Here is a 15,029-nt window from a genome sequence, read left to right as displayed (position 1 = left end):
ACAAGACTATAACAAAAAATAAATAGATAAATATAAAAAACTAAATGCCCAAATATAATATATCAAAATTATTCTAAAATTATTAAAATGACTGTAGAGGAGTTGAAACTAGGGGGAGGAAAATATATCTAGTTTTTGTGGCTGAAATATGCATCTCTGATACAGTGCTTAAGTGAATGGTATTTTTAAAACATTTATATCAGTTGTATGTGATTTTTAGAAAAAAATTGTTAATTTAAGACAAAATTATAGAACAAAAATATGAGATGATTACTTACCAAAACTCAAGGAAATACAAATACTTTGTTTCTAAACACTTTAAATACTAAAGATTTGTAAAAACAAATGTTAAGCGTCAAGGAAATTAATTAATTTTAAGATGAATCACAGTCGCACCACATGACATTTTTAAAGGTTATGTCCAATTCATAGATGAAAAACACTAAAATCACTTAAAATTTTGATTTGCATTTATGTGTACACCAAATTCTTAATGTTTGAATAACTGCAATAGATATTAGAATATTAATAGATACCCTTATACATCATTGACCCCCCCCAAAAAAATACGTACATAATCCATATCTAAACGAAGTATGCACATACCTTAAATTCATTTAACTTCAGAAATTCCACGTTAGGAATCAATTATTTGGATGACGAAATTCCTAGCCATCCGTTTCATCCTACACATTAAAGTCCCAGTGAAATTATAAAAAACAATTCTTATTTTTTCATGAAATATTTCAGTGTTTATAGTAAATAGCTCATCAATGTGGGTCATTTTCTTTTTAAAATTCATGTAGCCTCATAATCTTCAATTAAAATCTGAAAATGCACTTCCGCCCTGAAATGACAATCAATCTCAAATGACATAAATTAGACGGCTTGGCCGGAGCATCCGTTAACTCCTCCCCCTCAACTGTCAGTGTGCTGCCAGTTTCATTTCAAAATAAATGCAACAGCTGATTTTACACATCCAATCAATTCGCGGTGAAAACGCAAGCCACGCCCACTTATTTTTCTGAAATTCCTTTTGCCTCCGAAATGTGTCGCAACTTCCGGTTCACGTGGATTTAAAAAAACGATGAATGTACAAATTTATGAACCAATACATTTCGACCAATCAGTGGTAACAGAGGGTTATTCGTATGCATACTTCAGAAATGTAGACCAATAATATGTCAGTGGGCGTGGCCAAAGACTCAACCGGTCTGGTGGCGGTGTCTGCTTTTAGATTTTCACAGTAGAATGGCGGCCGCAGCCTGCGGTGCTCGCGGTTGTCCCAAAGCTAATACAGCCAAACCACTCAAAGAGCACATGCGAAAAAGCCGGGACTCTCGTCGTAGACAAGCGGCCCTGTTGTTTCTGAACAACATATCTTTAGACGGACGACCGGTTTACAATCTAAACAACGGCGTTGTTGGCCCCAGGGAAGCCGAGAACCAGTGCGTGGATGTCGCAGCGTCGGCGCCGACGGGTCCCCCTCTGTCGACAACCAGCAGCTATGGAACCTACACTCAAGTGTCAGTCTCTGTTAGCGGCGAATCTGCGACCCCCTTACCGAGGACTAACACCCACCCTGCTCCTCTGAGCCCCCCGACATTTAGTCAAGGGAGTAGCGACGTTTTCACGGAGGATGTACGAGCAGATCCTTTGTCGGTTCAGGGACCCCCCCTTTCCCCGACTTCTGGACCGCTGAATCCATTTTCTGGAGCCGGCAAATCACCCATCCAGTTCCCGGGATCTACCTCTGTACCTGATCCACGACAAAGGTGCGTTTAGTTCATTTTAGTTAACGCAGCTTGGTAGACAATATGACTGCGCGATTGTTCTCTGGCAGGGATTGCTTGCATATATTACTCCATTCTTAGCAAGTGTAGTGTACATCTACAATGCATTTTGCTGTCCTTTTGTAGAGCTGTTGTCTGCCACATAATTCGTATGATCACAATTGTTTATGCTTAGGATTTATAATGATAAATTGCATAAGCACGAACTGAATTGTTATGGATTATGTGTTTCTTCCCAAATCTTGAAAGTGGAGTCCTGGAAGCTGCCCCTAGTGTTATTAAATGAATGCTTACGTTACGTCCTTAAAGTAACACCAAAACGATGCTCATTGCACAAGTAACTTACACGTTTGAGAGAAAAACACAAAGTAGAACCGTCAACTTCCGCCTTTCTGTATGCAACTTTCATTTTCATCTATGAAGGGGGATCTCGTTGTTTACGCATGACAATAAGCATCCCTGTTAACCTGACAGCATAAACATACAGTATAAAGCTGTACATATTTGTGAGTTTAACTTAAATAAGTTAATTAAAAAAGACAAAGCTTTGCACCCGAACGTTGCTGTGTTTACGTGTTTGTTGCTCTACTAACTTAATAATGTATCATAAAGAAAATGATATAAACATTTGACATTATCTATAGTGTATTGACTGGACTACTTACCCTATTTGCTGCATTAAACTGACTCTAGAAATAAACAGTCATTGTGTTTGTAACAGCAGAGGCAATATGATCAAGGAAGACAGACACGTAGGACAGATGGAAGGTTTGCATAATGATATATCACTGTTGTCACAGTACATACAGTGAGGGAAATAAGTATTTGATCCCCTGCTGATTTTGTAAGTTTGCCTACTTACAAACAAATGAGGGGTCTATAATTTTTATGGTGGGTTTATTTTAACTGATAGACACAGAATATTAAAAAAAATCAGGGGAAAAAAATGTTATATAAAGGTTATAAATTGATTTGCATTTCAGTCAGTGAAATAAGTATTTGATCCCCAAGCAAAACATAACTTTGTACTTTGTGGAGAAACCCTTGTTGGCAAGCACAGAGGTCAGACATTTCTGATAGTTGGTCACCAGGTTTGCACATGTGTCCGGATACATTTAGTCCACTCCTCTGTCAATCTTTAAGGTTTCTTGGCTGTCGCTCAGCAAATTGGAGTTTTAGCCTCCTTCACAGAGGTTCTATAGGACTAGGGTCTAGAGACTGGCTAGGACATTTAATGTGCTTCTCCTTAAGCCACTATTTGGTTGTCTTGGCAATATGTTTTGCGTCTTTGTCATGTTAAAGGCTCATCCATGACCCATCTTCAGTGACCTAGTTAAGGGGAGGAGGTTCTCGTCCAAGATTTTACGGTACATGGGCCCGTCCCTCAGCCCCTCAATGCGGTGAAGTCATCCTGTATACCTGTAGCAGAGAAAAAGCCCTAAAGCAGAATGTTTCCAACACTGTGCTTCTCTGTAGACATGATGTTCTTGGGCTCATAGTCAGCATTTCTCTCCCTCCAAACACAGGAGTCCATTTTGGTCTCACAGCAGTGCCAGCACTTTCGCCAAAGCCTTTTCTGAATCATTTTTATGTTCATTGTCAAACTTAAGACGAGCCAGGCGGGCCTTCTTGGGCAGGAGGACCTTGCGGGTGCTTCAGGATTTCAGTCTACTGTGGCATAGCGTGTTACCAATGTGTTACCAATGTTTTGCTTGCTAACTGTGTTCCCAACTGTCTTGAAATCATTAACAGGCTTCTTCCGTGTAGTTCTGGGCTGATCTTTAACATTTCTCATGATCATCTTTACCCCATTGGGGAAATATTGCAGGGAGCTCCAGAACAAGGGCATTTGATAGTTATTTTGTATATCTTCTATTTCCAAATAATCACACCAACAGTTGTCTCCTTCTCACCAAGCTTCTGTCTGTAGCCTAGTCAAGGTTTGTGCAGGTCTCCAATCTTGTCGCTGACATCCTTTAAAACCTATTTGGTCTGGACCATGGTGTTGGAGAGGTTGAACTGGAAGATACAGATTCTGTTGGCAGGCATCTTTTATATACATAACAAGCTGATTTAGGAGTACTTTCTTAAAGTGACAGGACTAATCTGTGGTCCATATAGGCACATAACCAATCTGTGGAGCCAGAATTCTTGCTAGTTGGTAGGGGATCAAATACTTATTTCACTGACTGAAATGCAAATCAATTTATAACCTTTATATAACATTTTTTTCCCCTGATTTTTTTTAATATTCTGTGTCTATCAGTTAAAATAAACCCACCATAAAAATTATAGACCCTTCATTTGTTTGTAAGTAGGCAAACTTACAAAATCAGCAGGGGATCAAATACTTATTTCCCTCACTGTAACTAAGAGCTGTTTTAATGAGGAGAGTGCCGAGTCGGTCAAATAAAAGACCACCAACCTGTCAAAACAAGCTGTGCCTGCCTTTAGGTGATGTTGGTCGTGTAAAACATGTCTCATGACTTCATTTCAGACCTTATTTCCTGGTTGTCTTATTGTCTCTCTCTCTTTATCTGTAGAAATATCCGCTTCTGTTCCCCTCACCCTTTCATCTCATTATGGAAGATCTGTTGATTGACTGATGCGGCCTTCAAGGCTTAATTCATATGGCCAGGGGGATTTAGCCTAAGATTTATTTTCAACGTAATCCGTTTTTTAAAGGAATAGTTCACCCAAAAATAACCTGTATATGACTTTCTTCTGTGGAACAGAAAATAAGATTTGCGAAATGTCTCAATTTGGGGCCAATGTTGTTTGATTCCCAACGTTCTTCAGAACATCTTATGTCATACAGGTTTGGATGGACATGAGGGTGAGTAAATGATGAAAGAGTTGAGAAAGAGTTGGCCTACAGTCTTGAAGACGTGTGACACACAAAAGCTGTCATCTCGACAGCTCATACCAAAGAAAGGTGCATTTAATTTAGCTTTTTATTTGTTGTTCTGTTGCAGGACACGTAACCTCTCTGGGTCTCCGGGGCCTAAGGTTTCCAAGAAGGTGCACTTCATCAAGAATATGAGACAGTATGATACTCGAGGGAGCAGGTGAGTCAGCGGGTGTGATGCAGGAAATACATGCGCTAAAGAGGGTTTATGTTTTTGATGAGCTGTAAGTAGTATAGGGGACTTGGAAATATCAATATCAAACCATTCAGAGGAAATCTGTGAGAGGTACTGTGGCATTAGATCAAGGCTCAATCATTTTTTTCACCAAAATCTAAAATCAACACATTATATAAATATATACAATAATATAAATATAATATATTTTGTTTTCAAGTATGTAAAATGATCACATTATATCACAGTTAATTTTGTAAATAATAAATCATCACGATATTATTGTTTTACTTGCATACATTTCTGATAAGAGCACTTCACACTGTCACAGAAACCATAATGACTTAAGGTGAACATAATTGAACATAAGGTGAATATAAAAAATAGATGCTCCGATAGTGGGTCCCGTGTTCTAGGTTATATAACTCCAGTGTTCTTTTGCACCAAGTGGGAAACTGCACCTCCAGACAGACTCCGTGGTTCCTTGGATAACATAATAACAGACATACTCCCTGGATAACTCACTTAGGTTCTCACAGGGATGAAAGAGATATAGATGAGGTTGCCTGCTCGGAACAACGGTGTTGGATTAAATTAAATCTTAAAAGGAGCCTTGTATAGCAGTGGCATCCTCTAGTGATAGAACTGCATGTAGACGCAGCCATTAAAATGTAATGGAACTTTCTTACGTAAGATAAGTGCTTCCAAAAGTGCTTTTCTTTTCACTTGGATTCCTCCAGTAAACTCTCTGTCTTGCCCTGTTTTAAAGCCATTATGAGTTTATATCGATATGATCTTGTTCATAAGGCAAAACACATTTTTACCTCTTACCTTCATTTTCATTGATCGAATCATCAGTCCTGTCATCATGCCGTGACTCGCGTTCATCTCAGACTCATGACATCATCAGTATGTAACATGTGCCCTCATTGAGCACAACCTGTGTCACTGCTGTTGACCGTATTTGTGATGTTTTTCATCCTCCCCTGGGAAATGTGCCTTTTTTTGTATAAGTTTGCGACACCTAAACGAAAAAAAGTTTCAAAATCAATTATGGTATGGATGACAAAAATGTCATTTTTGATTAGCCAGGTTAGTGCTTTCATACAGTGTTTTGTACCTCTGCACTGAATTGAATTAAAAGCATATTTTGACATTTATATACATTAACAAGGTTTTCTGTAATATTCCGGCAGCTGGGTTGCCAGAAAAAAAGTAAAAATACATGTTTTTCTTGCAGTTTACATACTATACCATAAATTGGATCTGAATGGTTTGACTTTTTTTAGGCCTGTCATCCTGTCACCATCTTCACTTCAGTGATCTCTCATTATTTGTCTTGCATGTTGCTGTGACCTTGGGTGTGTGCTTGAGCTCTTGACTGATGTTGTCTGTTTTGTGCACATATGCCATCTGTGTCCTGCAGGGTTGTGCTGATCTGTGCCAAGAGATCCCTATGTGCTGCTTTCTCTGTATTGCCTTATGGAGAGAGTTATCACATCAGGTACAGAGCAACCACAGTCAGCCAATAACCTTCATTCATTCCATATCATGTGAACCCACACGACGAGACATGGACAAATCAACTGTTTTTAACGAAGCCTAAAATATCCAGATCCAAATGCTAGATGTTAGACTTTTAATGGAAGTAAATGTATTGAAGGCTTTATCACAAAGCTGGATTATTGTTCGCTGATGGTTGCGGCATACATGTTAGGTCTATTTTATATATTTACTGAAGTTATATAGATAGTGTGCCATCCAGCTTTGTTTAGAACTTCAAGTTAGATCTGTTATTACATTTTAGCTTGTGAATTGAACAATGTCAGTGATTTGTCCATCTCTCATACATCAGCCAATATCATAATTTATAAAAAATGGGACCAATTTTATTTTTTTAATAAATTCCCTTTAAAATTGCATCTTATCTGTAAGAAAGTGACATCAACGTTTAGGAGAACATACGCATTTAAATTGTCTAAATCTTCTATTTTAACTTCATGGGGTTTAAATGTGCCTCAATAACAAACATAAACATCGCCTTTGTCATTCTAAGCTTTAAGATAATGATTTGTTTACAGACAAGGCAGCCCATAGACAGTCAACTGAACTCTGATGCTGGTTTATTAATAGACCGCTTTTGGTGACTTGCACCAGGCACACAACAACAACACAGAAGAGTCTTTATCTCCGTATGAGAAGAGACTACATCTGCACTAATATGTTATTCAATTTTAACTCTTAATAATTCATCTGCCTGCTGTAGTGACTCAAAACTAGAAGGCCAGAAACAGAGACATTCTTCCGGTGGGGTAGTTGATATGGTCCCAGGACTCGAGGGGGTGGAGGTGGACTTTGGAAAGGTAAGATGAGATATTCATCTCTGTCAAGAGAAATGATTTTCAGTAACCTTCCAAGATGTTTGTTTTCGTGGTGGTGTATGTTATGCTGACTATCTGGTTTTAAAGTGTTTTTTGGCAAGGTGCGGTATACACCGGGTCACAGGGTGTGTGTTTGCGCAATGTATATGTTTTTGTTTGCGCAGACTTGTAGATTAAAGATTCAAATAGCTTTTAAAGAGGCTTTAAGCATACAAACATTAAAGGTTCACCCAAAATTTGTGCATCATTGTGTCTCTCTAAAACTGACTTTCTTTACAGTTTTGTGTCAAACTATCTCTTTAAATACATATTTAAATGCATATACATATACTTCTGTGCCTCTCTGACTGCTGTTTTGGATGTCTGTGGGTTGCAGACTGTGTCGTACGCACGCTTCCTACTCCCAACGAATGCCCTGGTCCGGCAGAAAAGCAGTGGGCTGCCTGAAACCATTTTGGGTCAGACCCTCATGTCACGAAACCGCATCAACACCCAAAAGAACTTCACACCCTCCCGAATCAGCAGTATGGGCCAAGATACTGGTATGTTACATGGTTACATTTATTCGATTAAATAATGAGAAGAGACCATTCCATTTTCAGTTTTTCTGAATTTTTTATTTATAGGTAGGTGTTTAGGTAAAATGATTTTTTTAATAAATGAAATTTTTAATAAAAAATATTGTTTCTATTTGCATTTATTTGCAGAAAATGAAAACTGGTAAAACAGGTCAAAATAACAGAAAAGATGCTTTGTATATTTCTTTGTAATACTGCAAAGAAAACAAGTTCATATTTACTTTCAAGCAACACAACAGTAATATTTGTTTGCATTTAGGAAACGTTCAACAATTATTTTTGTGATTATTTATTTATGTGATGCCATCGATTTTTTTCACAGTTTTCATGCGTCTTGTCATGCTGTCAGTCTTTCACATTGCCGTTGGATAACTTTGTCACTCCTTAGGTTTGATTGTGTTGAAGTTCAACAGACACTGGACTGGAATGGCCACAGTACATATAGAAATGCTGATTTAATGAAAATTCGGAATGGTCCCATATTGTTTCCGCGGCTGTACTTGTATCTATTACCTGGAAAGCCACTGTTGGTATACCTGTATGTATAATATTGTGTGTAATTCATGGCAGGTGTGGACGAGCTATCAGACTATGACCCAAACTTACTCAGCGACCCCCAGTGGCCTTGCGGGAAGCACAAGCGAGTCTTAATTTTTGCGTCCTATGTGGTAAGAACCCTGATTACTAAACTCATCATGCTTGTGAACATGCTTTGAAAATACATCTGCTTTGCGCCATAACATGATAGTGTTCATAAACTGCTTGGTAATCTTTGAACCCAACTCATGACCTATATCAGATCACATAGGCATGTCATGTGATAAGCTCAGTATGGTCTAACAGCTAAAGTCTAGAAGCATGATGTCTAGTATATCAGCTCAGCATTGAATATAGCCCCAGTGTGTAGTAGTCGCTATAAAATGTTGTATGCAGTTTTATGCCATCTGCAACAAAAGTCTCCTTATGTTCCACGCAGACAACGGTTATCGAGTATGTAAAACCATCTGACTTGAAGAAAGACATGAATGAGACATTCAAGGAGAAGTTTCCTCATATTAAACTGACTCTCAGCAAGATCAGAAGGTAAAGTGGTTGTGACGGAAGAGAAAATGGTTAAAGACCCGAGCATTGTTGCTTTTAGTGCATGTCTGTTAGATTTAAGATCATCTAAATACTAAAATATTGTCCTAATAATATGGTTTTAATAGGAAATTCTTTAACATAGGATAAAAATGGGGTCCAAAAGTTATAGCAATGCGTTTTATATTTGATGTGCTTTGTGTTGTTTGTGTCTTTTTCTTCCGTGGCATTTGAACGTGCACCACAGTTTGAAAAGGGAGATGCGATCTGTGAGTGAAGAGTGTGGGCTACAGCCGGTTACCATAGCGATGGCCTATGTTTACTTCGAGAAGCTGGTTCTGCAGGGGCGACTGAATAAACACAACCGAAAGCTGGTGTCTGCCGCTTGCGTTTTACTGGCGGCCAAGATTAGCAGTGACCTCAAGAAACACGAGGTCAAGCAATTGATGGATGTAAGTGGGACGTGTTTGAAATGTTACTGTTTTGCATTAATAAAAGTACCATGGTAATGCCATGTTTTTAGAACATACTAATGTATGGTAGTGCTTCTCAAGTACCATGTACAATATGGTAATTATTCCACACCGTTATGTGTGTTATGGTGTCACGGTACAACCATATGATATGACCAGTGTACTATGGTATTACTACAGTACAATACATGATGCATTGATTTACAGTAATAGTAATTTATCTGCTTAATGGATTATGGTTACTATCTATGCATATATTCTAAAACATTATTTTATAATTTGAAGAATGATATATTTACTCTTTCTTCCTTTCCTCAACCTGTCCTTGATCTGCTTGACCTTGAACAGAGGTTGGAGGAGCGTTTTCGGATAAATCGCAAAGAGCTGATTTCACTAGAGTTCACTGTTCTGGTTGCCCTGGAGATGGCACTCTACCTTCCAGACAGCAAGGTCATGCCCCACTATCGCAGACTGGTACAGCAGGTCTAAACCATAGAGGACCCTATTCAACCAATCCCAGATCAGTTGTTTTTTCTCCACTCCCTTTTTCACTTCCATCATGTAACTGATTTTATAAATCACATGGAGGCTTACTTCAAATACTGATTTACATATTTTTTCCCATTTCGCTTTTTTTATAGAAAAACTACATTTATCGAAGACTTTTTAATCAAAAAGGTATTTTCTTCATGTGTTTACTTATTTATGCAATATTTTTGTTATGGATGACATTAATTTTATTTTAATTCATAATTTATGTGTTTTGAATATATATGTTTTTTTATTCTTTGGGGCTAGGAGTTCTTTTGTACTTTTTTGGGGGGGGGGTGGAGCATTCCGATGCGTATCCAGCCAGACACTCTATGTTAGAGATGACATTTAACTGGCACATTTATTGTGCTTCTCTAGTGGGTTTTTTGTAGTCATCAAACATTCACAGAGTATACACCTTGATTTTAGAGTGAAATTGTATTTTTCAATGAGACAATAAATTGATAGTGTTGAATGTAAAAAAGATTACAAATTTAATTTTAATGTGTACGTGCCATTTTAAATAGTATGTAAAATGTTTGAAGAAACTGAACTGTTTACCAGTTTTTTATTTATAGTTACAGATGTTTTTAAATTTGAATTGTTATATTCTTTAAAGAGATGGTTAACCCAAAAATGAAAAATTTGTCATAATTTACTCTGCCTTAAGTTATTCCAAACCTTTATACATTTCTTCGTTCTTTTGAAAGCAAAAGAAGATATTTTGAAGAATGTTGGAAACCAAACAGTTCTGGGGCACCACTGACTACCATAGTAGTTTTTTTCTTCTGTAGTAGTCAATAGTGCCCCAGAACTGTTTGGTTAGAAACATTCTTTCAAATATCTTTCTTTGTGTTTAGAACAGTAAGTTTTATACAGAACCAGGCTGAGTAAATGATGACAAAATTTCCATTTTTGGCTGAACTATCCCTTTAATGCAGCTTTGAGAATTATCATAATGAAATCTGTTTTATTTGAGGTTACTACTGTATTCTGTTTGCCGTTTGTCAAATGTGCAACATGCTCCAAACTGTAGCTTTTACAAATGTATATTAAGCTGTTGTGTATTTGGTCACTGAGAAAACCTTACCTCTGTGACCAAAGTTGTGTGGTTTATGTTGTGCAGTTTTGAATATGAGATAACCTTTATCAATCTTTTTTATCAGTGTTCATAAATGGTGTCTTATCTTTTCCCCAATGTCCTGCAATCCCTCTGAAATACTAATATGCTTCAGACCTATGTTTGCTTTTAAACCTGCACAGTACCACAGTGTGGAGCATTATCACACTTTCACTATGCAACATTTTTTATTCGTACATCTGTTTTTAAATCAGCCTTTGATTTATGAATAACAGACATTTCACTCCTAAAGAAGCTACAGTTGGTAATAAAGCAATAATCCACAAGAGGTTATGGGTTACTTTGAGTTTACTACAGAAAAGGGGCAACATGAAGAGTGTCAAACCACCTTGCCTGTAGTAAAATCACAGTTATGCACAGACTCAAGTGGCTTATTGCTTTTAAAGTCGGCATGAAATAAAAAATGCAAATTCTAATTGTTTTACACAGTGGTACAATATTTATAATAAATTATTTATCTGTGCACATTATTTTTTTAATCTTTAATCAAAAACGTTAACCTCCTCTCCCCTCGAAACGACTTCTCTAACTTCTGGTCACGAGGAATGGCGCGAGGGCGGGGCTGCAATGACTGACTGATTGCAAAGTGGCAGTCAAATCTGCTACCATTTTGTTGGCAACGCCCAACTTTCAACGATCCAATCAGTTCTCCATGGATGAAATCAAGTCCCGCCCTACATTTTTTTCTCATTTCAGAAGTAGTTTCACTTGGGTATATGTCGCAATACGGAAGAAAGACAATTGCTACTTCCATTTCATGCCGATTTTAAATATGGTGCCAAAAGCAATTATGATGAACATAAGCGTTAGATTAATAATTAATAATCTGGCTACCAATATACTTTATTTTTCTTACTGTAAGCCGAACACAATGAATACATAATGTGGTGGGGCATGTGTGGTTTTGTTTCCAAATTGACTCATCCAATTAGAATTCATGGTCAGAATTATTGGTTTGTTTAAAAAATATATTGGAGTTTCTTAATAAAATAAAGCACATGGCCTCCATCTAGTGGTGGTCTTTTTAATGTGACAGCTCTGTATGTGGTGCATCTGCAACTTCCCCTCAGGGCTGAGACAGAAAATTTGTGAGAAAGCAACTGGATCGGAGCGAATTATTGTAATTGTACTTCACTTATACTGTAACGTGTAAATCGTCACTGAACTTTGAAGAATGAAGTGCCTTTTAGCAGTACTATTTTTTTACAAATCCACCACAGTAATCACATTGAGACATTTTTTGAAAAGCATGTGGGTTTAGATAAGGTTTCAAAAAACGTGTGTGTTTATAGAAACTGTGTGTGTATGTGAGAATACATCGTTTCCTGTAATACTTTCGTGGATGTTTTCTGTGGATCTAGAATGGTACAAGCACTGTGAGGGTATCTGTGACATTCTGCATGAGAAACCAGTTTTGTTTTGTGAGTGTTGCTGAATATAAAGTCCTTCCAAAGTTTATTTATTTTTATTTCCTTTTTTACAGTATGTCAATGACTGAAATGTACTTTGGACCGTTTACTGATCTTGTGCTGTGTGGATACTGTGGATCATTATCTGGTATTATGTTTGCTTCACTGGCCTATGGCTGCAAATAAAACTCCTTGTTACAAATATGGTAGAACAATAACTTCAACTACTAAAGATGCGTTTCTCGATAATCTGCCTGAATTGTCTCAAATCTCTAGCATGAGAAATAACGTTGAAGATTTGGACATTACCGTTGAAAATTTTAACTCCACCTTCTCGGAAATGCTAGACACAGTTGCTCCTCTACGTTTAAAGAAGATTAAAACTGGCAGCCCAACACCGTGGTATAATGGGACACACTCAGGCTCTAAAGAAAGCGGCCCGAAAAATGTAGAGCAACTTTAAGAAAACTAAATTAGAGGTATTTCGTATAGCATGGAAGGATAGTATTCGAAAATACAGGAAAGCCCTAAAAACGTCTAGATCCGCCTACTTTTCATCACTAATAGAAGAAAACCAGCACAACCCTAGGTTTTTATTTAACTAAAATTAAATTAACTAAAAAATAAATTGTCAGCGACTTCAGATTCTGGATATCAGCAGAACAGTGATGAATTTATGAACTACTTCACAAATAAAATCCAAGATATTAGAGAAAAATTATAACAATCCAACCAGAAGTGAAACCCGCTGAATAAACTAACTACAGCGCCCCTAAGGAGAAATTGCAATTATTTTCTACCGTAGATCACGATGAACTGTCTAAAATCATTAGATCATCTAAATCAACAACATGAATGATAGACCCTATATCTACAAATCTACTCAAAGAGATGCTCCCAGAAATTATAGATCCTCTTCTTAGTATTATTAACTCATCTCTGACATTAGGACATGTGCCTAAAGCATATAAGGTGGCTGTTATAAGGTCCCTTGTCAAAAAACCCCAACTCAACCCTAGAGAACTAGGGAACTACAGGCCTATATCGAATCTACCTTTCATATGTAAAGTTCTGGAAAAAAGTAGTTTCAACTCAATTATGCTCCTTCCTCCAAAGGAATGACATCAATGAAGAATTCCAGTCTGGATTTAGAGCATGTCACAGTACAGAGACTGCTTTGATCAGAGTTACAAATGATCTGCTATTGGCGTCTGACTGAGGTTGTATCTCGTTATTGGTGCTGCTAGACCTTAGTGCTGCATTCGACACCATTGACCACAGCACACTCCTACATAGACTCGAAAATTACGTCGCCATTAAGGGAATAGCTTTGAAATGGTTTAAATCTTATTTATCCGACCGTTTTCAATTTGTAGCAATAAACAATGAGGTGTCACGCAAATCGCAAGTCCAGTACGGTGTACCACAGGGCTCAGTCTTAGGGCCTCTGCTCTTCACATTATACATGCTACCTCTAGGAGATATAATAAAGCGACACAGAGTTAGCTTTCACTGTTATGCTGATGATACTCTACTTTATATTTCCTCGAAGCCTCATGAAACACAGAAGTTCCATCGAATAATAGAATGCATAGGCGATATAAAAAAACTGGATGAGTAACAACTTTTTTTACTGAACTCGGACAAAACAGAAGTGTTACTTATTGGACCGAAAACCACCATACGTAACAACCAAGAATACTGCTCAACTATTGACGGATGTTCCATAAAACCCTCGTCGTCAGCAAAGAATCTTGGCGTTCTATTCGATAGTAATCTGTCATTTGAGAGCCACGTCGCCAACACCTGTAAAATTGTGTTTTTCCATTTTAAGAATATATCTACACTACGTCATATGCTGTCAATGTCAGATGCAGAGAAGTTAATTCATGCATTCATGACATCAAGACTAGATTACTGTAATGCACTGTTAGGTGGTTGCCCTGCAGGCTTATTACAAAAACTCCAACTGGTCCAAAACGTGGCAGGTCGAGTTCTTACATGTACAAAAAAGTATGCACATATTAGCCCGGTTCAGTCAACCTTGCACTGGTTACCTATAAAGCATCGCATTAACTTTAAAATCTTGCTTATTACCTATAAAGCCCTATATGGTTTAGCTCCTCAGTACTTGAATGAACTCCTCTTGTATTACAGTCCTTCACGTGCATTATGCTCTCAAATGCTATTAGATTATTAATAATAATCTTAAAACTATAATTTACCTTATTAGTATTTTGTCTTTTCCGTTGGAATTAAATTTATACAAGTATTTATTTTGTCTGTGAAGTTTGTATCATGAAAGATTGTGTCACCGGAAAAAAAATCTTTATTTTTAGAAGACTTTTAAATGTTCAACTCTTGATTATAACTGTTAGTTTACTTTGTTTTTCAGGAAAACCAACTAGGTGGCTTCAAGTTGTATACAGAGATAATAACATGATACTCTGGAAGATAAAGATAGTAGGGGAAACTCATATGGAGACTTAATCCAGACTTTATCATATTTCTTATCTTCATACGTTATTGATTTGCCATCCTTTCACCTTCCATCACCTTG

General features: G+C 37.3%; 1 protein-coding gene across 2 annotated transcripts; it reads left to right on the top strand.

Moving 5' to 3' along the window:
* The first annotated feature begins 322 nt into the window (after nt 1-322).
* cables2a (Cdk5 and Abl enzyme substrate 2a) lies at nt 323-14,660 on the top strand. Of its 2 annotated transcripts, XM_057363487.1 has the most exons (9): nt 323-1,775; nt 4,769-4,861; nt 6,303-6,380; nt 7,143-7,239; nt 7,634-7,799; nt 8,406-8,503; nt 8,812-8,918; nt 9,163-9,367; nt 9,737-14,660. In XM_057363487.1, exons 1-9 carry the CDS (start codon nt 1,252-1,254, stop codon nt 9,875-9,877), a joined length of 1,509 nt encoding a protein of 502 aa, XP_057219470.1. In that variant the 5' UTR covers nt 323-1,251; the 3' UTR covers nt 9,878-14,660. The 2 variants fall into 2 exon arrangements, with proteins under 2 accessions (XP_057219470.1, XP_057219471.1); XM_057363488.1 differs by lacking the exon at nt 6,303-6,380 and having other exon boundaries at nt 324-1,775.
* The last annotated feature ends 369 nt before the right edge of the window (nt 14,661-15,029 follow it).

Source organism: Triplophysa rosa, linkage group LG21, assembly GCF_024868665.1.
Source record: "Triplophysa rosa linkage group LG21, Trosa_1v2, whole genome shotgun sequence".
NCBI lineage: Eukaryota > Metazoa > Chordata > Actinopteri > Cypriniformes > Nemacheilidae > Triplophysa > Triplophysa rosa.
The sequence above is the reverse complement of the archived record's forward strand: the minus strand, read 5'-3'. Positions and strand labels throughout refer to the sequence as shown.